The sequence below is a fragment of the Aspergillus karnatakaensis genome (genome assembly GCF_047715665.1).
Source record: "Aspergillus karnatakaensis strain CBS 102800 unplaced genomic scaffold BJY04scaffold_53, whole genome shotgun sequence".
Classification (NCBI taxonomy): Eukaryota; Fungi; Ascomycota; class Eurotiomycetes; order Eurotiales; family Aspergillaceae; genus Aspergillus; species Aspergillus karnatakaensis.
Window position 1 is genome coordinate 40,471 of NW_027395765.1, and position 27,679 is coordinate 68,149.

Genomic DNA, 27,679 nt, shown 5'->3' on the forward strand with positions numbered 1-27,679 from the left:
AAAAAAAAGCGAGTACGTAGACTCAATGGCCACGGCCCTCGATATAATAAGGCTCCACATCATCCTCGTCGCTACTACTGGATGCGCCCGTATAGACAGAGTCCTCATAGCTTCCCCGTCGGACCTTTTCATCCGCACTTGTCCGTGGCCGCCCATTGGCCTCATACTTCGAGGACGGGGAGATCCTGCGATCCTTACCACGTCCCTTTATCCCCTTGTTGCTATTCTTATATAGCTTCGCAAAGTATTCCCAGAGTTTTCGATCTTGCGGGTTCATATGCTCGCCGTCAATCACGGAGGAGAATTTTAAGGTTAAGTTTCGGAGTGTGGTTGCGTGGAACTTATTTTGGTGCGACTGAAAGTTTAAATTGGATTAGGTTAGCCTCAGGGTCTCCCAGCTTCCGAGCCACGGTTGGGGGATTTTGTCGGGCTTACCTTAAGATTACCGAGTTGCGTAAAATGTTTCCCGCAGTCATCAAGGAGACAGGTGAATGGTTTGTTGTGCTCATGAGTTATCTTGTGGGCGCGGACATTACCTCGTTGGGCAAAGCTTTTATGGCAGATGTCGCAAGTGAAGGGTTTCTCGCCCGTGTGCCGCCTTTGATGAGTCTGTATGATTATTCAAGTCAGTGAACCGGGGCATCCTTGCTTGTTGCTGAATGACAAATAGAAGTACCTTGAGGTTTCCGAGCTGCGAAAAGCGCTGTCCGCATGAGGGCTCTTTGCAGGCCTGGAGTAAATATCAGCCCCATGCTCGTGTATAGTGAGATTTCTCATCAACTCACAAATGGCTTATCACCAGTATGGGCTCTCATGTGGATGTCCAGATGCGTTTTCTGGGCAAAACTTTTGCCGCACTGCGGCAGCGTACAAGCATACTTTCTCTTCTTCCCTGATCGAGACTGAGACTCCTCGACTACGACAGCAGCAGGACGAGGGGCCGGAGCAGGAGGAACGGTGGGCTGTGGTATATATGACTGGTGAGAGTAGGTATTGCTCCCTGCATGGGCCAGCTGCTGTAACGGTGGTAATGACTGCAGCGACTGCACGGTCGTTGGTTGCGAGGATGAACCCTTTGCCTGGATTGCCTTCATCAAGATGTCCACCTCCGTTGAGAACTCGATGTCACTAGAAGCCGGGTTCTTCACCTGTATGATCGCGCCAGTAACCAATGGCGGGCTCACCGAGCCCGGATGGGGACCAATATCATGTTCGACCTTGAGCTTGGGATCCCTGGCCACTGTTACTCTGTTAACCGCATTCTTGGCCGGTCGAATGTCTGGAATTGGCTGGATTGACGGCGGCTCTGACGCAAGCCGGACGGGGTGCGTGTTGAGCGGGGGGTTTGGGACGAAGAAGTGTTGGTAGCCTGCGTGGTGGTGGTGCTGTTGGTGCTGTTGGTGCTGTTGGTGCTGTTGGTGCTGTTGGTGCTGCTGGTGCTGTTGGTGCTGGTGCTGTTGGTGCTGGTGGTGCTGGTGCTGTTGCTGTTGCTGTTGCTGATGGTGATGGTGATGGTGATGGTGATGATGATGGTTATGGGGGCTGTTAAGTGGCTGGCTGAACGTATATGTTGCAGATGAGGGCTGGTGAAATGGCAGTGGAAACGAGGCAGTTGGATTGCCATAGAAAGAGAAGTTATGGCCGACACTGGAGCTCATCATGCGACGGGGCGCAACAGCGCCGACAGCATGGCCGGAAAACTCGTATGAAGCGGGCTCTGCGGTCTCCATTGAGGTAGGTCAGTCTTAAATTACTGTCGCCTCTCGAGCTCACAGAGTATATGCTCCTCTCTGGTCGATTCCAGTATTGGTAGTATGGAGAGGAAATGTGTCCGCTTGGCATCGGTATTAGCTATGGCATTGCCACATTGAAGGGCCTTTTGGGCAGGTCTCCTTACTTTAAAATCTGATCTAGGATCGATCTGATGTTCTTCAGGCTGGTTTGCTTTTTCCGTCCCAGTGCTGGGGCTTCGCAATGCTCTGCACCAAGGTGTCTTGACGCTGTATGAAAGAAGCAAAGGGAAGATAACAAGCAAATAAGATAAGAGTGAGTATATAATATCAATGTCTGGCACGTTCAGGATTCCCAGATCAAGCCTGCAATGATCAGGATGAACAAAGAGTGATCGGAGGCCCCCACTTCAAGGACGTCAAGCCTGGTATATAAAGATGTCAAAGGGTCAGGACGGAGTCAATTAGACCATGTCATGGTAGAAGAACGGAGGGGGCTGCCGCTCAGGGCTTCAGAACTTCAGAAGAGGTGCAACACAAGGCGATCTTCTGTTGACTGGCAGGGACAACGAGGAATAGTAGAATCAATCTGATCTGAAGATAATCCCGACACAGGGGATCACTAGTAATAAGCAAATACGACCCGCTGGGATTAATATATTTCATGGTAAGAAAATCGAATCAGAACAAAATAAAATAAAAATTTTATTTACTTTTTCGGTGGTTCCTTGCACCCCGGGTCTTGGGGCTACTACTGATGACGGCGATCTAGAACGAGATGTACTCTCTCTCTCTCTCTCTCTCTTCCTCTTTTTTTTGCTTATCCGCCTCTTCCTTCCGGTGTCCCAGAGCAGTGGAAGCAGCGGGGGTGACCAATTACAGGGATCTTGCTTGCCCACGGTATATTTTTGTCTGTTATAGGGCGCCTCCTTTTCCTTGTCACCAAAACCCAGACAGACGAGCTGGTAGGCCTGTCGCTCCCACTTGTCTGAAGCAAACCACTGTAAGCCGGCATCAGAAGAACAGCACAAAAGGGGCGGAGCTTTGAAGAGAGAAAAGAAAAAAGAAAAAAAGAAAGATGGATTAGGAAATGGAAAACAATAAAAAGAGCTTGAGCAGAGTGATCATTACAGTTAGATTGGATCACCTTCGAAGTGATTACCTAAGTAGCTCTTGTTTTACATAGTACAGTAGTAGGTAGTATAATATTTTCTTTTGTTTGCAGCTCCCCCACTGGACATCAGTGCCCAGTGGTGACTGATGAGGATCGTTGGAACTTGGAGGGTTCCTTTTTGGATCCAAGATTCCAAGTTGATTGCTGATTGACAGAGCAGCCGACTAGAGGCCAGAAGTGATGCCAAAGAGAGTATAGCGACAAGCAGCTAAGGGAGACTAGCATAGCGTTCCCCGGTGCCTTAAACCCAGATCAACTCAAGCCTAATCAGGATTTTTCTCTTACCCGCCCAATACGATGGATGAAGACGGACGGATTCTGGTCGGGATGACATTCACACGCACCATATTCTGATAAACTACCTAAATGATGGATATGGAGTAACGTAACTAACCACCTCTCGCCTCAACACTGAGCTGACTTGGCCGTGGTATTATCAGACCCATTGGACATAATATTACTTCAGCATATTCTCCGCAAGCTCGATCCATCAAAGATCATCTGACCCGAGTGGATGGAGGAGGGCCGGAGCATTGACATAGCCAATGGAACCACCAGAACGTGTTGTAGTTAGTTACTCCATTCTTTGGAAAGTCCCTGAGTCGCTCGTCATCGTCGGACAGACGCACTTATTTTCGGTCTTGTTGCTGAGCTCGAGGATGCTGGCTGCTGCTTATGACTGGGATGGCCCCGTCTACGCAGGCGGCAGGCACCTGAGTGCTGAGGTGCTGCAGCTGGGATGAGGGCGGTTCTCACTCCTCTGGCAGATCGGCAGCCACCATCACCTGGACCGCTAGTGCAGGCTAGGCCGGAGCCCGGGAGACTGTGCTGGTGCAGATCGTGCTTCTCAATCGCGTTAGATGGAAATAAAGATCTGAGATTGAGATCCAGAGAAAAAGAAAAGAACAGGCTTTGGCATTTGCAGTTCTCTGGATGCGATTGCTTCCCTCCTGGTGAAACCCCGGAGCCGACGGCAGTCTCTCAACTGGCTACACTAGGTACATACAGACGCAGAAGGTATGCTCGCTCGAGAACATCGGTCATTGTTCTCTGATGCTGGAGTGACATAAACTTGGATACAGGCTGACGTTTCTCTAGACTCTGATGGGATGTGTCGAATCTTGGTCGGACCTGGACAGAAGTACTTTTGCAGTACAGTGATAATAATAATAGCAATTGATAACAGGAACAGGGTTCGGCATGCCATGGAGCTGGACTGGAGGCTACACTCAGGCTACAGAAACGGACCGTCGGCGGGAGATCCAATAGTGCAACCAATCTTGGCCCCCACGGCCGCCATGATTATTACTTAGGTATTATATTTTTGCTTTTTCTTTTGATCGCGACGCATCAGCCGCGACTGGCGACCCAGAATTCGGTCTTTCGTTTTTTCCTTTTTTTCCCTTTTCTTTTCTTTTTTTTTTTCTTTTATTAATCTCCTTTCTTTTTGTTGGCACTACGTACTACTGGACGAAGTTCAAACCTCTCGAGTCTCCGAGAGTCCGACTGCGACATGACAGGCCGACCATCGTCCCGGGAGCGGACATCTTGTTTCTTGGCGTGTTGGTTCTCGTGAGCTTCTTCAATCTTGAAGACTGAGTTTCGTTTCAAAACCCCACGCACCACCTCAACACCACGAGAGAGGAGATAGAGAGAGGGGGAGGGCGCGGAGGGCATCACGAACGTCTGACAGCTTACACTCTGCAACCTCCGTTTCAGCCATCTTACGCGTTGGCACCTTCCCACAGCCTCGTTGCTTTGAATCTGAATTACCTATTATTGAGGAACGGACGACGACATAGTCCGCCAAGACTCTATAGGTACGCAGTTGATTTGGATGCGTGCGTGGTGATGGTGGTGATGGTGGCTGGGCCAGTCAGATGGATTCACCAGAACCCAGTGTCCGATCACTGTTCCTCCAATTTCATTGGGTGTTTGACCCCTGGCAATAGCTTTGGAGACTGAGTCGGCTTCAGCCTTCTATCTAGTATCTACTAGGTAGATGTCGCGAGTCGCCACCGAGCAGGGAGTACCTATACAAAAACTAGTGCTAGCAAGGAGTCCTGACGGTGACCCCCGACGACCAGCATACTGTACTTAGCTTAGACCGTAAGGAAGGAGGGTCTTCGACTCTTCATGGTCTCTTAGGGGTCCCGGCCTCCGACTCTTCGCACTTGTCTTGAAACCCAACGGGGTCTTACTCTCAGGCTTTCAGCTCCTCACTCTTTCTTCGTAGCATTGGCGCACACGCTTAGTAGCTCTTCAGGAGATGACTCGGAAATCGCAGCTGCTCGAGTCAACCGGTATAACTACCAGTATCGACGTACTCTGGGCCGTGTCACAAATAGCCATGTACTGCGTTGTGCAGCACAGCTATTGTGGCTGATTCGAGGATGCTGGTCAGGTTCTGGCTTCAGTGCTGAGTTGGTGAGAATAATTACTCGACATTCGGTACGCGCAGGTAGTCGCTCATGTTTTCTTCTTCGTTGCCTAGGAACGGGCCGACCCTTTACCTGATGTCGCGGAGCGGCCGAAACTTTGCACGGAATGGTTCTGGATTATCCACGCTTAGCTGACAGGACGTCCCGGCTGTTATACCTATAAAGACATAAAGACCGGGGTGTTACTGGTTGAAGGGGACTTTGATGCAATCATCGCAGCCAGCTCGTGCACAGCCTGTGGTAATGCTCTGCTTTGGATGATGACAAGGTACTCCGTACCATTCGCGTCATCCTTGATACTCGCCTAACCGAAAGACCCAAGAGTAAACCCATAGCCGCGTATCCAAAGCCAAAACCAATGAATAGATATATCACATTGACTCCAGTCTGGGATTCAGGTACACAATTCCTCCAAGGTTCTGCTTGTGCGGGGTCCACAGTTCCTGCATTCAGCACGAAGTTCGGTCAGTCGACGACTCCATGCAGGTTGTGCCCCCATGAATCTTGCAGAGTGCCTCTCTTCTTCGAAAGTTTGCAGACTACTACTTGGGGTTCATTTGAGGGGGGCGTTTATTTTTCTTGCGGCTGATCCAGACCGATGCAAAGCATTACTTATATGGATCGGGTTAACTCTAAAACGAATCAGGCTAGCACCAATCTGCTAGGCTTCGACGTACTGATCGATTTTCAATAGTTCGTGACCGTCTGTGTGATCGAAACTCGGCGCAACAACACTGCAGCCGGCCCCTTTCCTTATCACATCATCACACCGACTTCACCTTTTTCAACAGCCCTCGAGAGTCGGGCCCTCGCGATTTCTCAAAGCACAGGCGCCTGACTGGGGCGCCAGGGGGTCCTCACGCGCAAGTCATCTGGGATCTCCACGCGATCATCCTATCTCATAGCTACCAATCCACGAATCCGACTGGCTCAACACAACGACGGCCCAGCGTACATCATGCATCCCCAGTCTCTAGTCTCTGCATCAACGGGGCGTCAAGGGGCGAGCAAAGCATGGATACTCACTCCATACTTTTTACTATTTGACGACTAGCAGAACTGGGCGCTAAATAAGCACATAGCCGCCAACCTCCCCCAAGTTAACAAGGACAAGAGCAGGACCCTTCACCAGTTCCTACAGAGCAGTGAGCACGGACTACTTTGACCTGCCAATCCCCGTCAAAATATGCGGTCATGGTTGCATTCTTTCGGCCAATTATAACGCCTGCTCAGCATCCCTCGGTGAAGGAGTTACAGAGTACACCCCGGTCGAAGTCGGGAAAAGTGTATTGTCGACGAATTGCGATGGGTGGGGCAAGCTTTCTCTTGGAACACGTTCGGAATTATTGGCCTACTTCTCTTCCCGGAGAAAGTTGGCCAGTATCATCGTTATTTGACGTATCTCGTGCACTTCGACGGAGTACTGTAAATAGCAGACGCACTTTCCAGTCAGCCTGTCTGTCATCATGCCCGTCAGTACGTAGTAGTATCTGTCCACGTCCACTGTACTCGGACGGATGTACAGTAAGATAAGTAGAAGCTAGGCATAATACACCTGGTCTGCACGAAAATTGATTTTCCGCTGTGGTTTTTTTTTCTCCTTCTATCAAGCAGGGTAGTTTGCGTGGACGATGTCAATGCTTATCCTTTGCGACTCATAGAGACTGCAGTGGGAATTTATATTCATTCAACATGTAGGCCAGAGGTAGTACTTAAGTAATTACCTCGTCGAATCTGTCGGATCATGCTTCGCTGTGACCCAATTAGCGAGAGCGTCTTGCCATTGCTGTTCCCTAGCAATAGGCGGCGAGTAAGTATACTGAACATCAGCTTGGAGCTACACCCGCTTTGAATCTAAACCATTGAGTCATATCACCGGTAAACAGTTCTCTTCCACTGGTGTGCCAACTTGAGATAGGGCTACGCTTGTCCCCCCAACCTGGGCATAGGTTTGGCTACCACTTTTGATATACTCCGTTGACCCCTTCAAGCAGGACATGTCCCTACTTCCGAAACCTACAGTAGCATTGCTTTTCCCCTAACCGCCACTTTATCCACGGCAGGGTACTCAGGCATGCAGTACAGTGGTCACATGGCTCCCGTCTGGAACCCCAGTCATTCTCTAGCACCACCAGAGAAGAATAGGACTCGAATGACAATACGTAGTGACACAGGATGCAGGATTTACTCAAAACTGATTTGATCATATGCATGCAAGCACAAGCTCCTCGAGGTTTGAAGACTCGATGCAGTGCCAGACTCAAATCATCCTGAAAGCAAATTTGGGTCTGAAGCACGCTTGACGCAGTAGATCTTTGAGATCCATAATCAGAGCATACACCGTAGCGTTAAGCAAGATCGCCAGGCGGTGGTCTGAGCTTGACCAGTGCTGCAGATGGCGTTAAACTCTATTCGCCGGTCTGAACAAGTTGAAGGGTTTCTCTTCATCTGGCGTCCGGCAGCTCTTACTCAGTCAGTGAGTGCATCATTCATAGATCGTCGAGGACAAGAGCACCTAGTTCCATTCAACGGCGTGACTGACGCATAATAAAATATACAATAGCGCTTTGCCAAAACACATTTCTTCTCCTCAAGATCCAAAGTAACGAGAGAAGTTCCAGTCGGAAGCTATAGAAGCTACTGATTTGCAATACAGTGTGCCAGCCTTTTTCTGAACGGTTGGCCTTTCCCTTATCTTCCGTCTGGTCGACATACTACGGGATAGACAAAACTAGCGAGCAGGCGAAGAGGAGACAATACAAGACCATAAGAATGCCAATTTTCGCCACACTTGAACTGGCTTGTACTGGTTGAAATAACATAGTAGATACGCAGAACAAGAAAGACAAATATCTCAAGTAGTCAAGATCACATTGACGCCGAAGCTTTCCCAAATCCAATAACTTACCGAGGATTGTACCCAGAGTATCTACGTGATAGTGGACGGTTAGCGAGTAGTTTAGGACTTGATGCAGATGGGATCAGAACAAACCTCCAGATTCTTGCACGCATGTCACCACTACCAGTGGCAAAGAGATTGCCAGTAGGGCTGGGGGCAACCGAAATAACTGTTTGATCGATTAGACGACTGTTTGGCGAGCGAATCTAAATATACTAACCAGAATTTTTGTGCCCTTGAAGCATCATCTGCGCATTGCCAGTGAGGGGGTCCCAGAACTGGACACCTCTATCTTTAGAACCGCTCATAACCCAGTGGCCATCAGGAGTTAGGCAGACACTAAGCACAAAGTCCTACATCAATGTTAATGAGTGCTGTGATTAGTCGAAGAATAGCGCTTGGATGGTTGCGCAGCCACAATGGACCTACCTTATGGCCCTCGAACGTGCGAATGCATTTGCCAGCCTTGTTGGTGCCGTTGTAAGAGCGGGGTATGTTGAGTTCCCAAAGTTTGATTGTCTTGTCCAAACTGCCACTGACAAGGTCCTTTCCGTTGGGCGCGAAAGCGACGGAGTACACGGAGTCCTTGTGGCCGTCGGGGTTTTCCAGGCGCTCAACAAGATAACCGGTAGTGGTATCCCAAACCCGCACAGTCTTGTCTAGAGAACCAGCGGCAACGTAGAGACCATCTGGAGACATAGCCACAGTGGTCACGCCATCTTCGATGCTGAGGGTATAAACAAGCTTTCCCTCGGCGATATCCCAGAGGCGAACGGTCTTGTCACCACTACCGGAGGCAATGTACCGGCCGTTACCGGCAAAATCAAGAGAATAGATGTCTTGCTCATGCCCAGTGAAAATGTGTTTAATGGTTCGAGAGCTGATATCCCAGACCTGCAGGGTGTATACGGATTAGTTGCTATTCGATAGGTTTGCAGGATTAAGTATGGTCAAACAAAGCACTCACCCTGATCTGCTTATCCTCGGCGCCAGTGGCCAGATACTTTCCATCAGGACTGAAGCAAACGCTGCGAATGTACAGATCCCCAGACTTATCGACGTTCTCATCCTGCAGAGTCGCGACGATTTGACCAGTAGTCACGTCGAATATCTGAGCGGAGCGGTTGCAACCAGTTGCAAGGTATTTACCATCACGGCTAAAACGCACGCAGCAGACAACGCTGTCGTGAACGAGATGGTGGACAAGCTCGATATCAAGCACACGCTGCACTTCGGGATTGAAGACTGCATACCAATCGGCCCCCTCCTTCTTCTGCGAGGGAGGCAGGTCATCGGGATTCCAGTTGGCAAGCACATTGCCGGGTCGATCACGGACGACGGGTTGAGTGGGCGGTGTCGGCCGGGCAATCTGCGGTGACACGCGGGAATCTGGGTAAGCTAGCTGGTGAGCCTGCTGAGGGGTGGCAGGGCCGGGAGGAGCGCGGGGCCGTTTACCAGGTCCAGGAGAGGCTGTGGGAGGAGGGGGAGGACCGTAGCCTGTTGCGGAGTATAATAGTGGTCAGATGTCAGATAATCTGTTTCAAATACAGTTGCAACGTACCGTTCACAGCAGCACCAGGCTGATATCCTCCAAAAGAGCTCTGCGGTGGTTGCGGTGCTCCTGGTTGGGCCGCGGGGGCAGGCTGTTGAAGGCTATGCTGGGAAGGCTGCTGATCCTGGGGAGGGGGAGGGGCAAGACCGGGGCCACTACCTCCTTGATTGGCCATGATACCACCGAACAGGTTGCTGGGGCCATGGCCTAATGCCGGTGGGGGCGCGGAGGGACCACCATGCTGTGCAGGGCCGCCGACATGGGAGGCAACAGTTTGAACGCCACGGGCTTCAAGTTCGTGTCGCAAGACACGAATTTCGTTTTCATACCTGAGCAAGTAATACATGCGTTAGTGGCATGTCGGGAACAGTGCAATGCAGGAGTTGCATACTCTTGTTTCATCTTCAGCTGCGCTTGCTCAAGTTGATAAACTTTCTGGCGAATCATCTCCATTTCCTGAAGCTGTCCGGTCACTGCGATCTGATGCGTTAGCGGTGCCAATCGCAAAGAAACCAGGGCATAATGCTGTTGAGATGCAATGGAACTCGACAGGCTTCCAGCCGACATTCAAATGGGTCGGAAAGGAGCTTTGCAAGAGACGAAACGACCGATAAGGAATATTGTTGCACGTACACTGGTGCTCAAATTCGCCAGTGCTCCTCGACTGATTTTCAAACTCCTGGCGCAACTGGTCCAACAATTCATTGAGGCGGGAATTAGGAGCGGGAACCATCCCGCGATGTGCGTTGTACATGGTGTGAGATGGTTTATGAGGGTCTGCGCCCGACCAGACGTGGAAAGACTTGAGAGCAGGAAGGTGGTCAGTGCAGCCGCATTCAGCGCACCCCTAGGAGCTCGCGACGAGGGGCGGGGATGTGGGTTGAGGCAAGGCGCGAAGTGAGAGCCGAGTGGAATGCTGATAAAAGGAAAGCAAGCGGTCTAGAGCGGGGCGACAATGAATTGATGGGGAAATCAGACGATGAGAGGCAGAAGGGGGACCGAGGAGGAGGAGGTCGGGTTCGTGGAATTAGTTGGGTTAGGTCCAGTTCGGGGATGCAATCCTAAAGGCGGCGCGGCTGCGAGTCTTGGCTCTCTGCCGCCGGAAGCGAGCGGTAGTCGAGAAGCGAATGGCGCTTACAGAGTTGATAGTCAGTAAAAGTATACAGAAGAATAAATGGCTGACTAATTATGCAGTGCAGGACATCGATGACTGTGGGCCGGTGGGAATAGACGGCAGCTCTCATTCCGCCTGGTGTGATTCCGCTCCAAGCTGCGATTGGCCATGCAGGGCCATTGAGTACCTGAACCAGTCCTTTCTAGGCAGTCCTGCACCTCTCCCGGTTAAACTTCAGTCCCTGGAATATAATAAATTATTAGTATCGCCTCCTTTCTTGCTCTCTTCCACCATTACCTCCCTGCGAAGCTTCACATACCTCTTACTGTTATCCTCTCACTCCCACCATGGATATCGCTCTCGAGATCTGGGATACCTTCATTGGGGACCGTCTCTATTCCTCCCTCCTTCCTGCCTCCCTCTCATCCGCCGTTTCTATCCCCGGCTTTCCGACGGCCGCCAACACAACCCTTTCTCTCTTCGGCGCATCCAAGCCTTTTGTATACGAACCCGCCACACAGCTCATTTATCTAGAGCCTTCGAAATATGCCTACCTCAGCGCCTGGCCTCGGAACAACATCTATCGTCAATTCTTAAGCTTTTTCTTGATCGTCTGGTACGCCACTGTTGCCAATTAACTAGCATACCCTCACCCGCAATTTCGGTTGCTAATTGGTCCCATTTTAGGATTTTTGGCTTCATCGTCTATTTCATCTCCGCAACTCTCTCGTACATATTCATCTGGGACAAGACGACCGTCAAGCATCCGAAATTTCTGAAGAACCAGATTCCTATGGAAATTGCGCAAACAATGCGTTCAATGCCCCTGATGTCTTTGCTGACAGCCCCGTTTCTGGTTGCCGAGGTTCGAGGATATGCCAAACTCTACGATACTTTCGCCGAGGAGCCCTTCCCATACTATAGCATTCTGCAGTTTCCTTTATTCATCGCCTTCACCGATTTCTTCATCTACTGGATCCATCGCGGACTACACCATCCCCTTGTCTACAAGACACTGCACAAGCCCCACCACAAGTGGATTATGCCTAGTCCTTTCGCTTCGCATGCCTTCCACCCCATCGACGGCTGGTCCCAGAGTGTTCCCTACCATGTGTTCCCGTTCATCTTCCCCCTGCAGAAGGTGGCCTACGTGATTCTATTTGGTTTCATCAACATCTGGACCGTCATGATTCACGATGGCGAATATGTTGCCAATAGCCCTGTCATCAACGGAGCTGCTTGCCACACGATGCACCATCTCTATTTCAACTACAACTACGGGCAATTCACTACTCTGTGGGATCGCATGGGTGGTAGCTACCGAAAACCAAATGATGAGCTTTTCCGCCGCGAGACAAAGATGGGAGACGATGAATGGAAGCGACAGACCAAGGAAATGGAAACCATCCTCAAAGACGTCGAAGGAGACGATGATCGCAAGTATATCTCTCATGGGGACAGCAAGAAAGACCTGTGAGACACACATGGTCCCAGGGCAAAACTATCCCCAAGTTTAGGCGGGTAACAATCATGAAGTCTCTTGGCTATTTTTCCCGAGGTCCCACGATGTTATCACGCCTTCCTCCGAAGAGTGTCCCAGCTTCACAAGTTGGTTACGAGGTTGACGTTTTCTCTTTCCCCATTTTCTTCCGACTCATACTCGTCGCAGTCATTCTCCGCGGCGAGCAACTACCCCTAATTCCTTCTTGTAAAACACTAATCCCAGTATCTGTATTAATTCTTTCACATGAGACCATTTTTTACGTGCAAACACGCTGTATATCTTTTGCGAAATCCTATACGGGGAGGCGTCTTGGTTTCTAGACTCATCAACCGCTATTGTTGCCCGAGTGTATATACTTCATTTGAACGGCAAAAATTGCAATTTGAAAGGAGTCCAACCTGAATCAGTAATAAATCATGAACATTCCCTATCCTCCTGTTCTAGAGGTGCCTTATTGGAGTAGATACCTTACACCCTGCGTAAGAACATCGATAATATGCCACTTACTCGTATTGCACACGTTTTTCTCTCGTTGATGTTACATGTGAGACATGCCGCAGAGTCCGCTATAGATACATGGAGTTCTTAGATCGAGAGGAAACAGAAAGAAGAAATATGAAGCCACATTTACCTGACGAGTAAGCGAATAACAGGGAGCTCGCTTCAAGAGTTCACTAACGCCAAATTTATCAGACAGCAGTGGCCCCATCAATATCGACACCGGCGACAGCGCCAGTATCCGCAACGTCTAAGTCGCCATCACCAATTGGAATATCCTCAGAAGGGGCAGGAGGGGGCGTGGGTGCATTCGTGCCCACGGGCGTTGCGTTAGCCATGGCGTCGGTGATGAAGGCTTCTTCAACGGCGGCTTTGCGACGGAAAACGCGCAACCAGCGCTTGCCCCATTGGCGTATAATTTCATCTTCTGGGAGATTCCCGCTGCCATCGCCGCGTTCCATGAGCTCGTCGTTGCTTCCTCCTGCAACAGAGACGATGGAGTCTTCGATAACTTGAAAGAGGGCGTGCATGTCTTTCTTCTCACGGACCAGCGTCTCGTCAAGGACGCTTAGCTGGGGTTCGTAGAGACCTGGCTGGGTACGTGCGGAGACGATCTGGCGGAGGCGGTTGGTGACCTTGCCAACGGTGGCGGAGATCATTTCAAAAACATGTGACTTGGCCAGAATCATTCCTGCATCCAGCTTGTCGACCAAGGCCCACTCGATAACGGAAAGGGGCGTAATGATAGTGTAGTTCAGGAGCTTATCAATGATGTTGATGCCAATACCCGGCTGGTCAGCCCAGTAATCCATTACCGACGTGATAATCTGGCGACGAGCAGTAGGGGATCTGGGCCCGATCGCCAGAAGCCGTTCTTTATTCCGCTCAATGCAGGAAAGAACGTGAGAAAGAGACTTTGATCCGACAAAACAGATCGCTGTGACGAAAGCATCGGTGGAGGGCAGTAGGGGAATTTCAACTCCGTGTGCTGTTGCTTGCTCCTCTATCGCGTTGATTAGAGGTTCAATTTCATCGTCGGTAGCCTTTCTGCGAATGAGTTGCATGATCTCCTTGCCCTCGTTCGCATAAGGTGTTGCTTAAGGAATAAGGTCAGCGGCCTCAAACAAATGTCCTTTCGAGAGCCAGCTCAACTTACTGTCGGACATGTATTTGAAATCGGGGGTATCTTTCTCTTTCCCTTCCGAGATAAGGTCTTGATATGGATCTGGCAATGTCCCTCGAATACGTTGAGCAAAACTCAGACGGATTTCTTTATCCAGCGCGCCATTGATGAATGCCATCCGTGGGTGTATAGCAGGAAGTTCCAGATCCCCAACCCTGACCGAGAGTGGTTAGCACAGCTTGTGAACTTGTGCTGTACAAATCAAAACCTACCATTCGCTCCATTTCCAGGTGAAGCCGAAGTTGCTCAAGTGATGAGTGAACCAATCTAAGAACCGGTGGCTCAAGTCCAGATCAATTGTATCCAGACTGCGGTACAAGAATCGGATTGCGCGCCCTAAACTTGGCGCGATGGCTGCCGGGGCAATCTTACAGCACTCTGTGAGGACAGCATGATAACCAACTAGCTTGTGCTCCGGTGCAGGCAACTGGAAAAGCTGTGAAAAAACAGCATCCACAGCCACGTCTTCCGGTTTCCAGGTCGGACGGTCGCTTGGTAGTTCACGTAGCCTGTCGAAGGGTGTAGCTCTCTTCACAAAAATGTTCGGTGTGAAGTAACAATCCAGATCAATCAGGAACTTTGCCGTTGCGATTCGGTTGAAGTCCAGGATGTTGATCGTGTCAACCAGCACATCTCTCAGCAGTGAAGAAGTAATATCTGAAGTCGGGGGAACTGTTTCAATATCCTGGTCTCCATATACGGACAAATAGACCTCTGGGAAGATGGCCCTGGATCCGTTGCGCACCGGGCTGGGTATCGTTATTTCTGGAAACACGTGCTTGGGCCCCTCTTCGAGGCGTTTCGGCTCCTCATCACCCTCCCTCACATTGTTCCATGGCCGCGGTAAACACGTCAATTCCCACCCACGGGTGGATTCTGCTTGTAGCTGACTCTGAAGTAGGCTGATAACGCTGGGAACTGTGGCCGATTTTTCAGAGTCAGGTTCAAACGGGTTTACTAAATCTACAAGTGTGTGCGGCGTAGATGCGATGATATCGGTCTTCTCTAGAAGACCTAGTGCGTGGCTCTCGAACCCTGTGGCTGGTGACACCATGACGTACGGAATGGTGTAGAGGATAATTTTCACGAGTTCCAACCCAATTAACTAGCAAACAGAAAACGGCCGTTAGCAAGTTCTACTTTGAAGGTCGAGTATATCTTACATCTTCAGAAGAAGCCGTCTGGAGGTCAACTGCACGGGAAAATAGCTCCTCCAAAATCGAAAAGACACCGTCGCCCTCAAATATACATTGCAGGCACCCCAAGAATCGAAGTAGCAGTTTGACTTCGCGCCAGGAACCGGAGTTAACGTGACTCTGTAAACGCTCAGCGGTTCGTTTTAAAACATCAGCCGCGAGCTCCGATTTGAGTGTATTGGCGACGAGGATGATCGTTGCGATGAAGGGAATCTTCAGAGGTTGCTCCAGGACGCTAAAGCACCACAGTATTAGCTCAGAGCAATAGGAAACGACAAGTCCTCAAGAAGCGCGAACGTACAGATCGAGCGCAATTTCGGTGAAGTTATTCCTTAGCTCCTCGTCCTCGTAAGTCTCGGTCACGCTCTTGGCAATACTCAGTGCATCATCCTCCGCTCTTCTAGCAGCCTGGTTGAAGACGTTAGCAGGTCAAGTATTGCTTCACCTAGAGCGCATAAGCATACCGATTCAGCGATCGTGAGGAGCTGCCGTCGGACTTTGACAACCAGAGGTTCCTCGTATTTTCGCCGCTGTCGACGGTCGTAATCATCGTCTTCTACCGAACGCCGTGAAGCAGTTAGCAGCCATGAAATAGAAGACAAAGTTTCGAATGGGTCTTCTCGGCTTCTTACCTCGATAACGCCGTTTGCGCCCACCTCTATGGCCGTGGTTTCGGCGCTCGTGTTCAGCCATAATTATTATGTTATCGTGAAAGGCCTGTCTCCTTGAAAGTGTTAGTGGTTTGCTGGATGGCGGAGACTTGAGCAACTTGGTAATTGAGGCCCAGCGATAAAAGCGCTTTGTCGGACTCAGAGCTCAGTCGCGGACGTCAAGCTGCAAAAACACCGGTAGTTCGGAGGGGGATTATCCGGACCACAGATTATCTAACCAGCCTGTCCAAGCCTGCAGGGCACGAGATTGGCTGGACAAGAACCATCCATCAAGTTCAAAACTATTTTGTGTTAGAGTCTGATTCCTTTTGACAGAGGAAGTCAGTCTGACGGATGGCTTACAAGAAGATCGAGAACCGCTCAACTAGGTATTGCTGCCTGAACGTCAATTGCTCTATGCGACCGCAACCCGGAGTTCAGTGAGCCATGGGATGGGTCCACTGATATATATACCCACCTGCAATCTCAAGCAAGTACCGGGTACCCAAGAATAAGATAGATTACTGCGCCACCCAATCAGATCGACCTTGTCCCCGATCGATCAGAATCATAGTACGAAATCAACAATGGGTCGAGAGATGTATGGCTTGGATTGAGAAAGCAGCGGAAGGTAGAAAAAATAAGATAAGCGACAGGAGTATGCAGATATGCACATGGAAACGGGAAGGGGATTTCTAAAGCTGAGGAAAGTAGGGGGATGATCAACCTCCAACACCTACATTCAAAGCAGTCACAAATACACATTTCATGTGCATCCAAGCAAAAAGAAAAGAAGAAGGAAAATCATCATGTTATCAACCCAGGTGTAGGATCCTCATATCTCCCCCTGTCTTTCATGAGATTTGCGGCAGTATTCTGTGCCCATGGCCCTTGATCGAGAAATGAAGCTGCAGACTTACATCCCCAAAGGCAGACAGACTCATGCAGAAAGGGTATCACTTTTATCCTCCCAAGAGCTGTCTCAGACATCTCAATAACTCCAGGCTATGATATAGCACCAATATTCTCGCCCCGTCCGTTCCGATATCTGCGGCGGTCCATCGTGCCATAGAACTTTTCCGTCGTTAAAAGGTTCATGATACCCCTTCATCCAGTCAAATTCTTTTTTTTTCTTCCATTTTTCAAATGCATTTTGTCTTCCTCGAACCCGATACACAGAAGCCAGCTCCCGGATGCCCCGCCAATGGATTAGGTCTACAGATGTAAATAAACCTCTGCTAGTTCAAAAACCACCAGATGCATGGAAATGAAGGTGCACGGCATGGCATCAAATCTTCGCAAATATGTGCACCATTTAATGCACTATGAAAGGCGTGTAAAAAGGCGTGAGACTCATAAGCACCGGACCCCTGGCTCAGTCAAGATGTGCCATCATTTCCTCTTTCGTAAGAGGTTTAAAATCGTCGATATATAGTCCGCGGGCTTCGAGAGCAGGTCGTGCATGCTGGGGTACAAGGCGATTGTTGATCGAAGTTGCGATTGAGAGCTCTGTTATTACTGGTCAGCATTCACTTGTGAATTTTACCAGGCTGTCCAACGAGTGGCACACGTACCATGTCTAGAAAAGTCAAAAAGATCTGGAAGATCCCTAACCGCTCCGTTGGGGTGACGCGAATCTGGTAACCGCGTACTGGAATCTCTGAGTTCGTCGAAGAACGGATGGCACATCGCTTCAATAGCGGAAAGGCGTTGAGTGGGCGTGTACTCAAGCAAAGCGGAGATGAGATCAATAGCCTCGTGCGGCGCTCGGCGGAAAACCTAGGGGGCCGGGTCAGGGCACGGTCATGCGAGAACAATGGGACAGCATGGGCGTACCTTGTTGAAGGGATGTGGCTTGATTTGAGGGAATTTATGTTCCATATAGTTCGGATTCATCGTACGGATCTGCTCCCGCGTGGGAGTACCCAGAACCTTAATGATCTCCACAAGTTGATCGATTCCTGACTCCCCAGGGAAGAGAGGTTGGCCGAGCATTAACTCCGCCATCACACAGCCGGTAGACCAGACATCTAAAGTCTGTTAGCGTTGCCGTCAAGAACGAATGGGGGAAGTTGGAGGTTTTTACCGATTTTGGTTGTATAATTTGTAGCACCGAAAATCAGCTCTGGTGCCCGGTAGTAGCGAGAGCAAATGTATGACACGTTGGGCTCATTCTCCACCAAGATTTTGGCCGAGCCAAAATCGCATAATTTCAGTACACCAGTAGCGGGGTCGAGCAGAAGGTTTTGGGGCTTGATGTCACGGTGGCAGATGCCCTGTGAATGTATGTAGGCGAGAGAGCGGAACAACTGATAGATGTAAAGCTTCACCTCCAGCATCGGCATGGTGGTCTTCAGTTTGTTGAAATAGCGGGACGCCCGGTAGACGGTTTCGGGTACGTATTCTAAAACGAGATTCAGGTACACTTCATCCTTCTACAAGGTAAACATCATATAATGGTCAGATTCAATGGTCACGAAGAAGAGGGGTCGAGAAATCATACCCTTTCGCCGTTTGAGTAGTAAAAGGCCTTCAGTTCGACGATGTTAGGGTGGCGCACAATCCTCATGATCTGCAATTCACGATTCTGACGAAGTGTCAGCGACGATTTTCCGCTTCAAGGATTGTACACGATCGCAGCAAAGGCGAGCAAATACCTTGAAACGCTTGTCCTGGAGAACCCGTTTGATGGCAGCATCCTCGCCGCTAGGCATCATTTTCGTTTGAAAAACAACCCCAAACGATCCATTGCCGACAATCTTACATTGTGAATATTGGATCTCCTTCGTTTCCCCTGTTAGTCCATCTTGGACTTTCTCGCGAACGACTTCTGCAGACCAGGAGAAAAGACAAAGTCAGCAATCGAGGTTATTGCGAGGGCTATGGCAACGGAAGAGGGCGTTCAGTTTCTTACCACCCATGCGCAAGTTTGAAAAGACCCCAGACCGGCTCTGTGACATCACGGAAAGTCTAAGGGGAGCTATAGCGTGGAGAAGGTTGGGGCGATTCCTGTCGAGAATATGGAGGGCTGGGCTTTAGTTGCGGATGGCGGGTGACGGTATAAGAGTAGTAAGGTGCGAGGTCCGTTTTGGGCAGACTGTGGCCGGTGGAGCACAAGTTGGGAGGGAGGGGTGCGGGCGGAACGACCGAACGGAGAAAGGTGAGTGGAGGTGCGCGTGAGATAGAAAGGTTCGAATGCACTGAGACTTGTGGACAAGCGAAAAGGACCAAATGGATTTCGGCAAAGTGCCAAGAGTGCAGACGCAAGGCCAGAGGGTGCACCTAACAGGAGGACGGAGAGGTAGGTGGTGGTGCTGCTCGATAGGCTTTCTCCTTCCGGGGAGGGAACCAAGTAATGGAATTGGAGGGGGGAATGGGGGAAGAAAGAGAATAAAAAAGGAAATGAAGAGAAATAGCTAATTCGAGGAACAGGTTGATGAATTAAGTCACGACGAACCAGGGAGAGCAGGGGAGATGCAAAGAAGGGTGGGTTTACGGGTCAGGTATTATTAAAAAGAGAATGGGTCGGGGGGAGAAAGAGGGAGAGAGAGGAGTGAGCAGGTGACGTTGATGAAGCGACGAAGCCCAAACACGCGAGGGCCTGCAGGAACGCGGGATTAAAGCACCGGGAGAAGAGGGAGGGTATTGAGGGCGAGAGGCGAGGAAACTAAAGATAATATCGACTTCCAAATGCCACCTTCCACAAGACAAGGTCTGAATCCCAACGAGCTGGAGAGTCTCAAGAGAAAAGATTTAAATGCAGGAAAAAAAGCAACGGGATAGCTCTCTGGAGACGTTCCCAGGGAGCAAAGTGGGAAAAGCAAAGAGAAGGAGGGCGGCCGTCCGAATCTCTGGGAGAGGAGCTGGGATTATTGGTATGGAATCGTTTGGGGAGGGGCGGAAGTGGCCCACGGCCGACTGGGTGAATTTAGTTAAGACTCTTCTTAAAAGTAGGCTAGCTGATGAGCACGGAGCTGTGGCAGTGTGTGGACTCTGGAGAGGCAAAACAATGTGTGGATGATGATGATGGCTGAAATTCGCATCGTCTGGCTTTAAGGATTGCTGTTTAGGGACGCCGGCATGAGGATAGCAAATTTTACACAGTAGCGTTGGTTCTTAAGATGATAAATAAGAAAACGCGCGACTCAGTTGTAGCCAGGTCTCAGTCTGTGGTGGCCTGTCATTTGGGAGAGGTAGATGACCAGACAAGGTCAGTTAACCGTTACGGAGGAGGTACCTCATGCTATTCACTTGGTGCTTGCATTATCAGTAATTTTGTATTCATATTCCTGGATGAAGGACTGGGTGGTACCACTTGGTACAAAGGATGTGCTCTCGGATCCTCCAAGTACAGATCATTCCTGACTTCAGAGTATTGGTACCAGTAATACCTACCTCCGTCCTCCATGTTGACAACTTGACTGTGCTTTGGCAATGAAGTGATATACCGAGTCGTCTGCGATGGAAAGTCAAAAAAGAGGGGTATGGTTGAACTCTCCTACAAGTTAGTAGCACTACTCCCTAGTACTAGTAATTAGTCAGTATTAGTATTGTTTTCGTATTTACCATACAGTACCAAGGTCATAAGGGCTTGAGGCGGGAGGTATGACGCTATGCCTTACCGAAAGCAAGGTAACTGCTACAAGACCCATGGATACTTGAAGCACTCAAGCAAAGATCCACCGAGGGGTTAGAGAATGAAGTGCCCGGGCATATCAGCCTAAGTATAGATTAATCTCAGGTATTGATATCTTTCAAAAGAGTATCAAGCAAGCAACAAATTTCCTAGCTCGGGTGGTTAATCCCCCAGACCCCAGCGCCGCCTGGGAGCTCCTCTGGACCTCTGCAGTGATGGGAGAGGTCGATCACTCAAATGACGGGAGCGGCTGATGTGGAGACACTGAGATTGGGCGTAAGTCACGACGTGGGTAACCAATTGCTGCACCTGCAGTGGGAGATGCCCCATACGACTGACCAGATGACCATGATTTCAAGGTCACTGGAGGAGTTGGAACTATGTAACTGTCAGGATATTATTATTGGATCACTACTAACTTAGGACGTTCTTTTAGCTCTGGGACTCTGTGTTGAGGCGTTTAAGCTCCAAGCATCGAGCTCAGCCCCTTGGATGAGGTTTCAATAAGTATCTGAAGTGAATGTATGTCCTAGTTGGATTTCAAGACGCTAACTGGGGCCAATGCTGAAAATCTCTCGCTGAGAACCGCTTAGCATGCCAGTTGTTGGATGGGACAAGAGCTTGGGCCAGGAGAAGCTCATAAATTGATTATCAACAGACATAGTAGTAACTGGTCATACCTACTAACAAGTACTAGATTACCTATAGTAAGCGCACCCTCATTTAACATTACCAGTTACTTTGATTAACATGGCACTAGATGGCTTCTAGCTCCTGAACATGCTCCAAAGCTCCATCATCACGCGAAGCAACAGGTGCACAGGTGACTATTCTAGTTTTGATCACGGCGATGGATTATGTTTAGGTCTCACAGTCTCATTTCCCAGGGGATTGAGAGCAAGAGTGAAGTACCGGCCGAGATTAATCGTGAAAAGGGCTCCTAGTCCTGAGTCCTGAGTCCAGAGACCAGCTCCATGTTACAGCTACCAGCAAACTGCAGTGGAGAAGATTTCAGATTTCGGTCTGCTTACCTGAGCGTCCGGTGACAGACAGACCATGTGTTTGGTTCAACAGTGTCAAGTGACCAGTCCGGCTTTTACTATCTCTACGCTCATTGGTTGTAACTGTCGCCTCCGCGTACGGTATTTACGTATTCGAACGATACAACGTACACCTTCAGAACCGGCAGCATACTTGTGGAGGCTGGAGCGACCTGGAACTAGACCTCAGTAACTACTCCGTAACCGGACAGCTTCGAGTAGCTGGCGCAAGCGCTAGTTGGAGAACATCATGCTTTCAGGTCATCGTGAACAAGCTCTTGAGGATGGAGAGTGAGACCAATAGCTAGAAATCATGTAGACTACTGTCGGGAGGTGATGAAGGCTGAGTATCTACTCCGGAAAAGACCCTAGTGGCATTTAGTTTCTGGCTAGCAAGGGTTGACTAACTTCGAGAAAGTGAAGCCATGCGTTTGTGGTCATCTTGGCAGGCCTACGATATGATGGTGCATCCTATGATGATATCAGCGCCCCAGGCTAAACAGGTCCGGGTGGCTTACCACCTGGGTAGAGGCCAAGAGACCGCAAACTCAACAGCAGCCGCGTCCCAATGGGATGAGTGGCGCTGGGTGGCCATTTCAGGGCACGCACCTGGGCAGATTGCCGGTCTGGATATCTTGGGAAGAATGCCAATCCGCGACTTGACAATCGAAAAAGGGAGCATTCATCGATCAGGTACCCAGTGCCCCGTGGTATTCTTACATTCTTGTGCTCTCCCAGTGTGATTCGTCACCATGGAGGTATATCTGCAAACATAGCAATGAAGAAGGACCAAAGTTTCAACTTCACTGTACCTGAAATCAAAGAGTTGCTTAAACTGAAAGATAAAGCTTGGGTTATGTCGTGAACACTCAGACATTGCCATCATTGGTCCTCGCGAAATAAGGCTACTAAGTCCCTGAGATATATACTAATAGAGATCCCAGGCGGCCTCTTAATGACTGTTGCTGGGCAGATGGCCATGACTTTTCTAATCACCGGAGGCTGATGCTGCCGTGCGTCTCGTGTCTCACGTCTCAAGGTGTCCTGGCACCATAGCGCGGCGTCGCTGGATAATATGATGATACATGGGTGGATTTCAAACCAGGTGTTCTTCATGCATATGGAGTCACCTGAAGTGTCCTGAGGCATGCTTATTTAATGCAGCTTTCCCTTGCCTGTCATTCACGCACTAATTGGGTTCGCCTTGCGTTGTACACTTCTGGAACATGGGTTACAGAAAATCCATGGCTCCCGCGTGTTCAAACACCAAAGCCCTTGTCTCTCTATTTCGAACCTGCTCTCAAACCATTGGCCGTGAGACTCTTAGAGGTCCAGCCGTACAGCGGCCCTTGTAGACTGAAAATAAGCTGTTAATTATTGATCTGATCAATATAATTCCGGCATACAAATACCACTCGTGGCATACTTCCGAGAGAGAAAAAAAAGCATATCTAGAATCCCGCGCGAATCTAGTCAATCCTCAAAGTTTACTCTCAACAAACAGCTTAAGAGAAGAGGATTTCTCAGGGTCGAGTAGAACAGTCATCGACACTTAAGTTCTGTGCGTTAGTGAGAACTTGATATGGAACAATTGGCACTGTAACTGAGGCCTTAGCAATAGCCCCAGCACTCACACCATTGGCCACTACAGGGCGTACTGCCGTATCAATTGACAGCGTCTAAGAATTACTTTCAATTGCAGAAACGGATGGTTTCGGCGCTAGCTCTGGGTAGCACAAGGCCCAAGGCAAGTACCAGACGTTGGGGACGGATACAACGAGCTGGCCTAAGATAGGAAGATATATGAGCTGATATAGAGTGTGTTCTGGGAATGCATATCTTTCTTCAGGGGTCAACAGGTGGCACAACAATGAGGATTTCCAGGCTAATCAGCTCATATTGTGAGAGTGACAAGAGGCAGCCGCCCCTAGTTGTCTGTGACACTGCAGGTGGACTTGTCTTCATAGAGCAATTGTTAAAATCTGTTTATCTACATGTACACTATGTTTTACGTCTGACAATAGTGAATATCAGCCCTGGCGTTTGTTAAATAGTCATGTTTCCTCATAATAATAATCATGGACGCTAGGCTATGAGGATTCTGATCCCACTTTATGGAGAGTCTCCTCTGTACTCAATAGATTACTTGATATTGCCGATGCTCAGAAATCACATGTCTATGGCATAGCTGTGATGCATACCTACTTGAACAGTTTGTACCTGGGATATGCCAAGGATTAGCACGTTGACACCCAATGCTCGAAATAGAGTAAAGTAGTAATTCGGGCTCGGCGAATAGAAATAGCATTATGTAGATAACGTTATCAAGATTGGTGACGAAGAGTCCAAACATTAGGTACGCCGTACGTTTACAACTCGTTCACCCCCCTTGTCGTAAATCCTTCCTCTCAACAATCAATCCCAGTCAAGGCTGGGCACAGTACCTCAAATCCAAGGTTACTCGAAGTCATACAGGTAGTTAGTTCTACGCTGGACAAAGGGAGACGGTCTTATCTGTTATCGATCGCATCAAGGGCTGGAACCATAATCAGTATGTCTCTTGTCTGCCAGGAGCCGTTGGCCTGCCCATTGAAAATCGTTTCACAGAGCACAAGGCATCGAGGTATGCGCCACAACCAGCAGTAGGCTTCAGACCCCTGACAGTTTTAAATCGCAAGGGGAAAAGGGGTAGAACGCTGGGCGGTCAGCACCCGATCTTTGAGGGCCATCTGCACTCTGCAGTCACAGATGTGCTCTGCTGTTTGTCCTGCTGTTGTCCATTCTTCTGGCATGTGCTGAGGCGGGCCGTGCATTTTATTTTCACCTATTAAGCCACTCCTTCTCGAGGACCCGAAAGGATGACGACTAGGTCTCACATGGAGCGAAATGAGGGAACACAGATAGCCGTTGTCGAGGTAGAGACCAGTTTGATATTATATACAGCTCGATGGACAGTAAAATCACGATGGTTAGCCCGATGCTGGAAAAAATGGGCTTGGAACCCCCACTGCGAGGCATGATGTCATCTGATGGGAGCAACGAATGACAACAGGTAGGTACCTAAGGTACCTAAGGTAGGTTAGGTGGCTACCTAGGTAGGTAATATCCATGGACATGATCCACCTTGCTGCCTATCCAAGTTTGAAGTGTCGACTGGACTTTCTAAGAGGTTGCCAATCGCACCCTACTCAGATAGGTATACGATAATAACCTAAGTCTACCCAGATACTAAACCCGAACAACGCTGAGTTCCAGAAGACGGAGGAACCAGGACGCCCAAATCACAAACATACTTTTCCGATCCGCATGAGCGATCGCCTACCTAGTTACCTCGAGGCTTGATCACTCAGAAATCTGTTAGTTACAATGCCTCTCTACTCCTAAGGCAGTTCATCAACCTCCCAGGGCTATAATCCCAAAGCCTGGAAGACAAACGCTTTCAGGGCAAGCTGTGACTCGTGAGCGTGTGTGTTGTGCATGCCTATCATTATTTTTACCGAATCCCACCCAGCATGCCTGCAATCTGCAGTGGTCACGCAGACGTAATCATGGATACCATGATGGCTGCGCTAGATCGGTTCAATTTCAGCGCAGAGCACTTTGCGCACAGCCATTCTCGGTTCTCTATGCTGGATGTACATGGTCCATATCCAGCTCGCGGATGGCACTCTAAGGAGAATACCATGGGCACCAGAGTTGCTTTCTAGGATGTGAAGCCATATGACAACAGACTCAGCCTCAGGTAATATAGACTCTAGTTCGTTCGAGAGGGACTGGATGGAAACACTGTGTGGCAGTGTGTAGGTTCTGAATTGACAGGGCTACGCATCCGCAACTTGCTTAGGTTGCAAATCGCAATCTCCTGTAACCAACTCTGTCCCTGGATCCTGAACCAGTTATAAGGAGAAAAGCCGCTGGGTGGTCATTGAACTGTGACCATCCGCAATAATCATCGCACAGCCCAAATAGATCTGGCATTTACCCGAGAAATTCATCTCTCTTATAACAAACATGTTTTACATTGCCCATCTATGATGCGTAAATGAGTAAAAGTTTTCTGCAAGTGCCCTCATGAGTCCTGAGCAAAGCTCCCATTGACCAGCCAACAGTGCCACCAAAAGGGATAGTAACAATAACAAGAAAACGGGTCGCCGGTCATAGATGAAGCCATAAACAATAACGTTAGAAGGGAAATAAGAAAAAAAAAGGATCTATACAAAATTGGTCCCGTGGCGCCAAACGACTGCCTCCATTGACTAACAACCCGTAATGAAACTGGACAAACAGAGGGGATACACCATCTTCCAAAGATGCATATTGAGAGGAATAGCTACTAAAACAAAGGGCGAAGAATTAGAGGTCTTGTGGCACATTGTAGATGACAACTACGTCAGCGTGGGACCTCAAGCGGACTTGATTAGTCCTGATCGGATCAGGAGGATGAAATGAATTGGTTAGAAAGGAGGAGTAACCATGCCAGAGGGGTCGGCCTTCTCTGACATCTCCATAACTTCCTCGCCAGCAATCTCGAGGGAGACGGCAAGACCGACCTTAGCAGATTGCTACAGTAAGAAATTGGTTAATACGGTATATTTCGAAATCCAGGCAAATGGGCAGAACTTACCTTAGCTTGGTCAATCTCACCAGCGAATGTGAGAGCAATGGGCATAGCTATCCGCTTCTCGAGAAGACAGCTGACCTTACCAGCACTGTCGACCTGGGCGCGGAAGGTGGAGGCCCGGAAGTCGTACTTCGCTCCAATAGCAGTTGTACCTTCCTTGCTAGGTCCGCCCATCATCATGGCAGCCGGACTAGGAGCGAATTGGAGGTTCATATCGACGCCTGCCTCAACACGTTCTGAAATCTTCTTCCAGTAGGAGGCCGTGAAAACACCCTGAGCCTGCAGCTGAGCGCTCGCGATCCAATCGTCGCTCTTGTACCGGGCAGAGTAAGAGATAGCAGATTCTGGACGGGTGTTTAGACCCTGTCGCTGCCAGATGGTTTCAAATCCGAGGGCCAACTTGGGGGTAATAGACTGAAGGTAGCTTCCAACGAAGATTCCGGTCAGACCGCCATCCAAGCACGAAGGGTTGAAAGCCTTGAGAGATAGGGAGAAATCGTCGCCTGTATAGTCATTGTCAAGCTGGATAAGACCTTGCTCAGCTCCGGCCATGATCTGAACGTTGGTCTTGGTGACAAGCTTCGGGGTCCATCGGTAGTTGTAGAGGGCGGCGAGACCACCATCGCTTCCGAAGTTGCCTTGCATGAACACCTATAGGATTCGCCGGTTAGCATGATATTAGAACACGTAAGAGTGCAAGATGTTGTTACTTACGCTGGGTGTTCCGTACATGGCAGAGAACGCGTAGGGAGCCATGTTGCTTGAGCCGCTCATGGAGAAGGCGTGAGAAACGCGGAACAGAGGAGCCATGCTGAACATCTTCGTCAAGTCCGCACGGAGACCTGAGAACATAAAGTTTGACAGCAGGACATCCTTTTGTACCTCTCTGCCAACATTCTCTACCGTCCCCGGGTTAGAGAGGCCGAGGGCCGCCCTGCGCTCTGAGAAGGAGTTGTATGCGTCCTGTAAGGCAGCAACGACAGCATTGTCCGTGAGAAATACGGGTGGTGCTAGATAATCGGCCATTGTGGGCAGCCGCGGAAGTAGAGGATGAAGAAGATCCGAGTCACTATTCGGCGATTTTTGAAGGCGGCGGTTGTCGGTGGAAGATAGACGATGAAAGAATTTCAGACCAGCTCCGGAATTGAGTCTAACGCGGAGAAACTGGGCTCGAGAACCTCAAAGACACAGGGTAAATCACGCCCGTTTGATGGATGAGGTGGAATGGCGGGAGAATGACACCACAGCGGCTGGGCAAGAGCTGGTGATGTTGATGGCTTCGCGAAAGTTGCTTCAGGATGCAGTCCAACCTTTGAAAAAAGTCACCTGTTGCTTGAGCTTGCACTTTGGGTCTCTCTGCGTCGCCGGCGCCGCCTACCTCGGGCTTGACCGGGGCGGGATCTTCTGTTTGACCGAGATGATATAATGCGATGGGCTCCGA

General features: G+C 49.6%; 7 protein-coding genes across 7 annotated transcripts; 2 read left to right on the top strand and 5 right to left on the bottom strand.

The window, feature by feature from the left end:
• Positions 1 to 22: 22 nt before the first annotated feature.
• BJY04DRAFT_230451 (C2H2-type zinc finger protein) lies at positions 23 to 1,730 on the bottom strand (the record flags this gene model as incomplete). The annotated part of the gene is made up of 4 exons (XM_073719301.1): positions 23 to 355; positions 436 to 609; positions 677 to 730; positions 786 to 1,730. 4 exons carry the CDS (start codon positions 1,728 to 1,730, stop codon positions 23 to 25), a joined length of 1,506 nt encoding a protein of 501 aa, XP_073567466.1.
• A 6,127-nt stretch (positions 1,731 to 7,857) lies between these two features.
• Positions 7,858 to 10,815, bottom strand: rcoA (putative transcriptional repressor TupA/RocA). Its single transcript, XM_073712487.1, has 8 exons — positions 10,430 to 10,815; positions 10,188 to 10,269; positions 9,956 to 10,125; positions 9,212 to 9,741; positions 8,674 to 9,138; positions 8,465 to 8,597; positions 8,338 to 8,413; positions 7,858 to 8,274 (listed from the first exon to the last, which is right to left on the bottom strand). The coding sequence occupies exons 1-8, from the start codon at positions 10,548 to 10,550 to the stop codon at positions 8,250 to 8,252; spliced, it is 1,602 nt and encodes a 533-aa protein (XP_073567467.1). The 5' UTR covers positions 10,551 to 10,815; the 3' UTR covers positions 7,858 to 8,249.
• A 346-nt stretch (positions 10,816 to 11,161) lies between these two features.
• BJY04DRAFT_124517 (sterol desaturase family protein) lies at positions 11,162 to 12,522 on the top strand. Its single transcript, XM_073708388.1, has 2 exons — positions 11,162 to 11,526; positions 11,598 to 12,522. Exons 1-2 carry the CDS (start codon positions 11,258 to 11,260, stop codon positions 12,385 to 12,387), a joined length of 1,059 nt encoding a protein of 352 aa, XP_073567468.1. The 5' UTR covers positions 11,162 to 11,257; the 3' UTR covers positions 12,388 to 12,522.
• A 581-nt stretch (positions 12,523 to 13,103) lies between these two features.
• On the bottom strand, positions 13,104 to 15,984 carry BJY04DRAFT_221835 (NCBP1 family protein; the record flags this gene model as incomplete). Its single annotated transcript, XM_073717238.1, has 7 exons — positions 13,104 to 14,008; positions 14,069 to 14,250; positions 14,308 to 15,200; positions 15,259 to 15,526; positions 15,593 to 15,699; positions 15,756 to 15,847; positions 15,924 to 15,984. 7 exons carry the CDS (start codon positions 15,982 to 15,984, stop codon positions 13,104 to 13,106), a joined length of 2,508 nt encoding a protein of 835 aa, XP_073567469.1.
• A 1,027-nt stretch (positions 15,985 to 17,011) lies between these two features.
• Positions 17,012 to 19,036, bottom strand: BJY04DRAFT_124452 (GSK family serine/threonine-protein kinase). Its single transcript, XM_073708387.1, has 7 exons — positions 18,856 to 19,036; positions 18,599 to 18,771; positions 18,445 to 18,528; positions 18,028 to 18,376; positions 17,778 to 17,971; positions 17,516 to 17,720; positions 17,012 to 17,450 (listed from the first exon to the last, which is right to left on the bottom strand). Exons 1-7 carry the CDS (start codon positions 18,899 to 18,901, stop codon positions 17,317 to 17,319), a joined length of 1,185 nt encoding a protein of 394 aa, XP_073567470.1. The 5' UTR covers positions 18,902 to 19,036; the 3' UTR covers positions 17,012 to 17,316.
• A 4,900-nt stretch (positions 19,037 to 23,936) lies between these two features.
• BJY04DRAFT_197525 (uncharacterized protein) lies at positions 23,937 to 24,658 on the top strand. Its single transcript, XM_073712488.1, has one exon. The coding sequence runs from the start codon at positions 24,476 to 24,478 to the stop codon at positions 24,635 to 24,637; it is 162 nt and encodes a 53-aa protein (XP_073567471.1). The 5' UTR covers positions 23,937 to 24,475; the 3' UTR covers positions 24,638 to 24,658.
• A 954-nt stretch (positions 24,659 to 25,612) lies between these two features.
• On the bottom strand, positions 25,613 to 27,645 carry tom40 (TOM complex pore protein TOM40). Its single transcript, XM_073712489.1, has 3 exons — positions 26,953 to 27,645; positions 26,242 to 26,889; positions 25,613 to 26,179 (listed from the first exon to the last, which is right to left on the bottom strand). The coding sequence occupies exons 1-3, from the start codon at positions 27,262 to 27,264 to the stop codon at positions 26,072 to 26,074; spliced, it is 1,068 nt and encodes a 355-aa protein (XP_073567472.1). The 5' UTR covers positions 27,265 to 27,645; the 3' UTR covers positions 25,613 to 26,071.
• Positions 27,646 to 27,679: the final 34 nt, after the last annotated feature.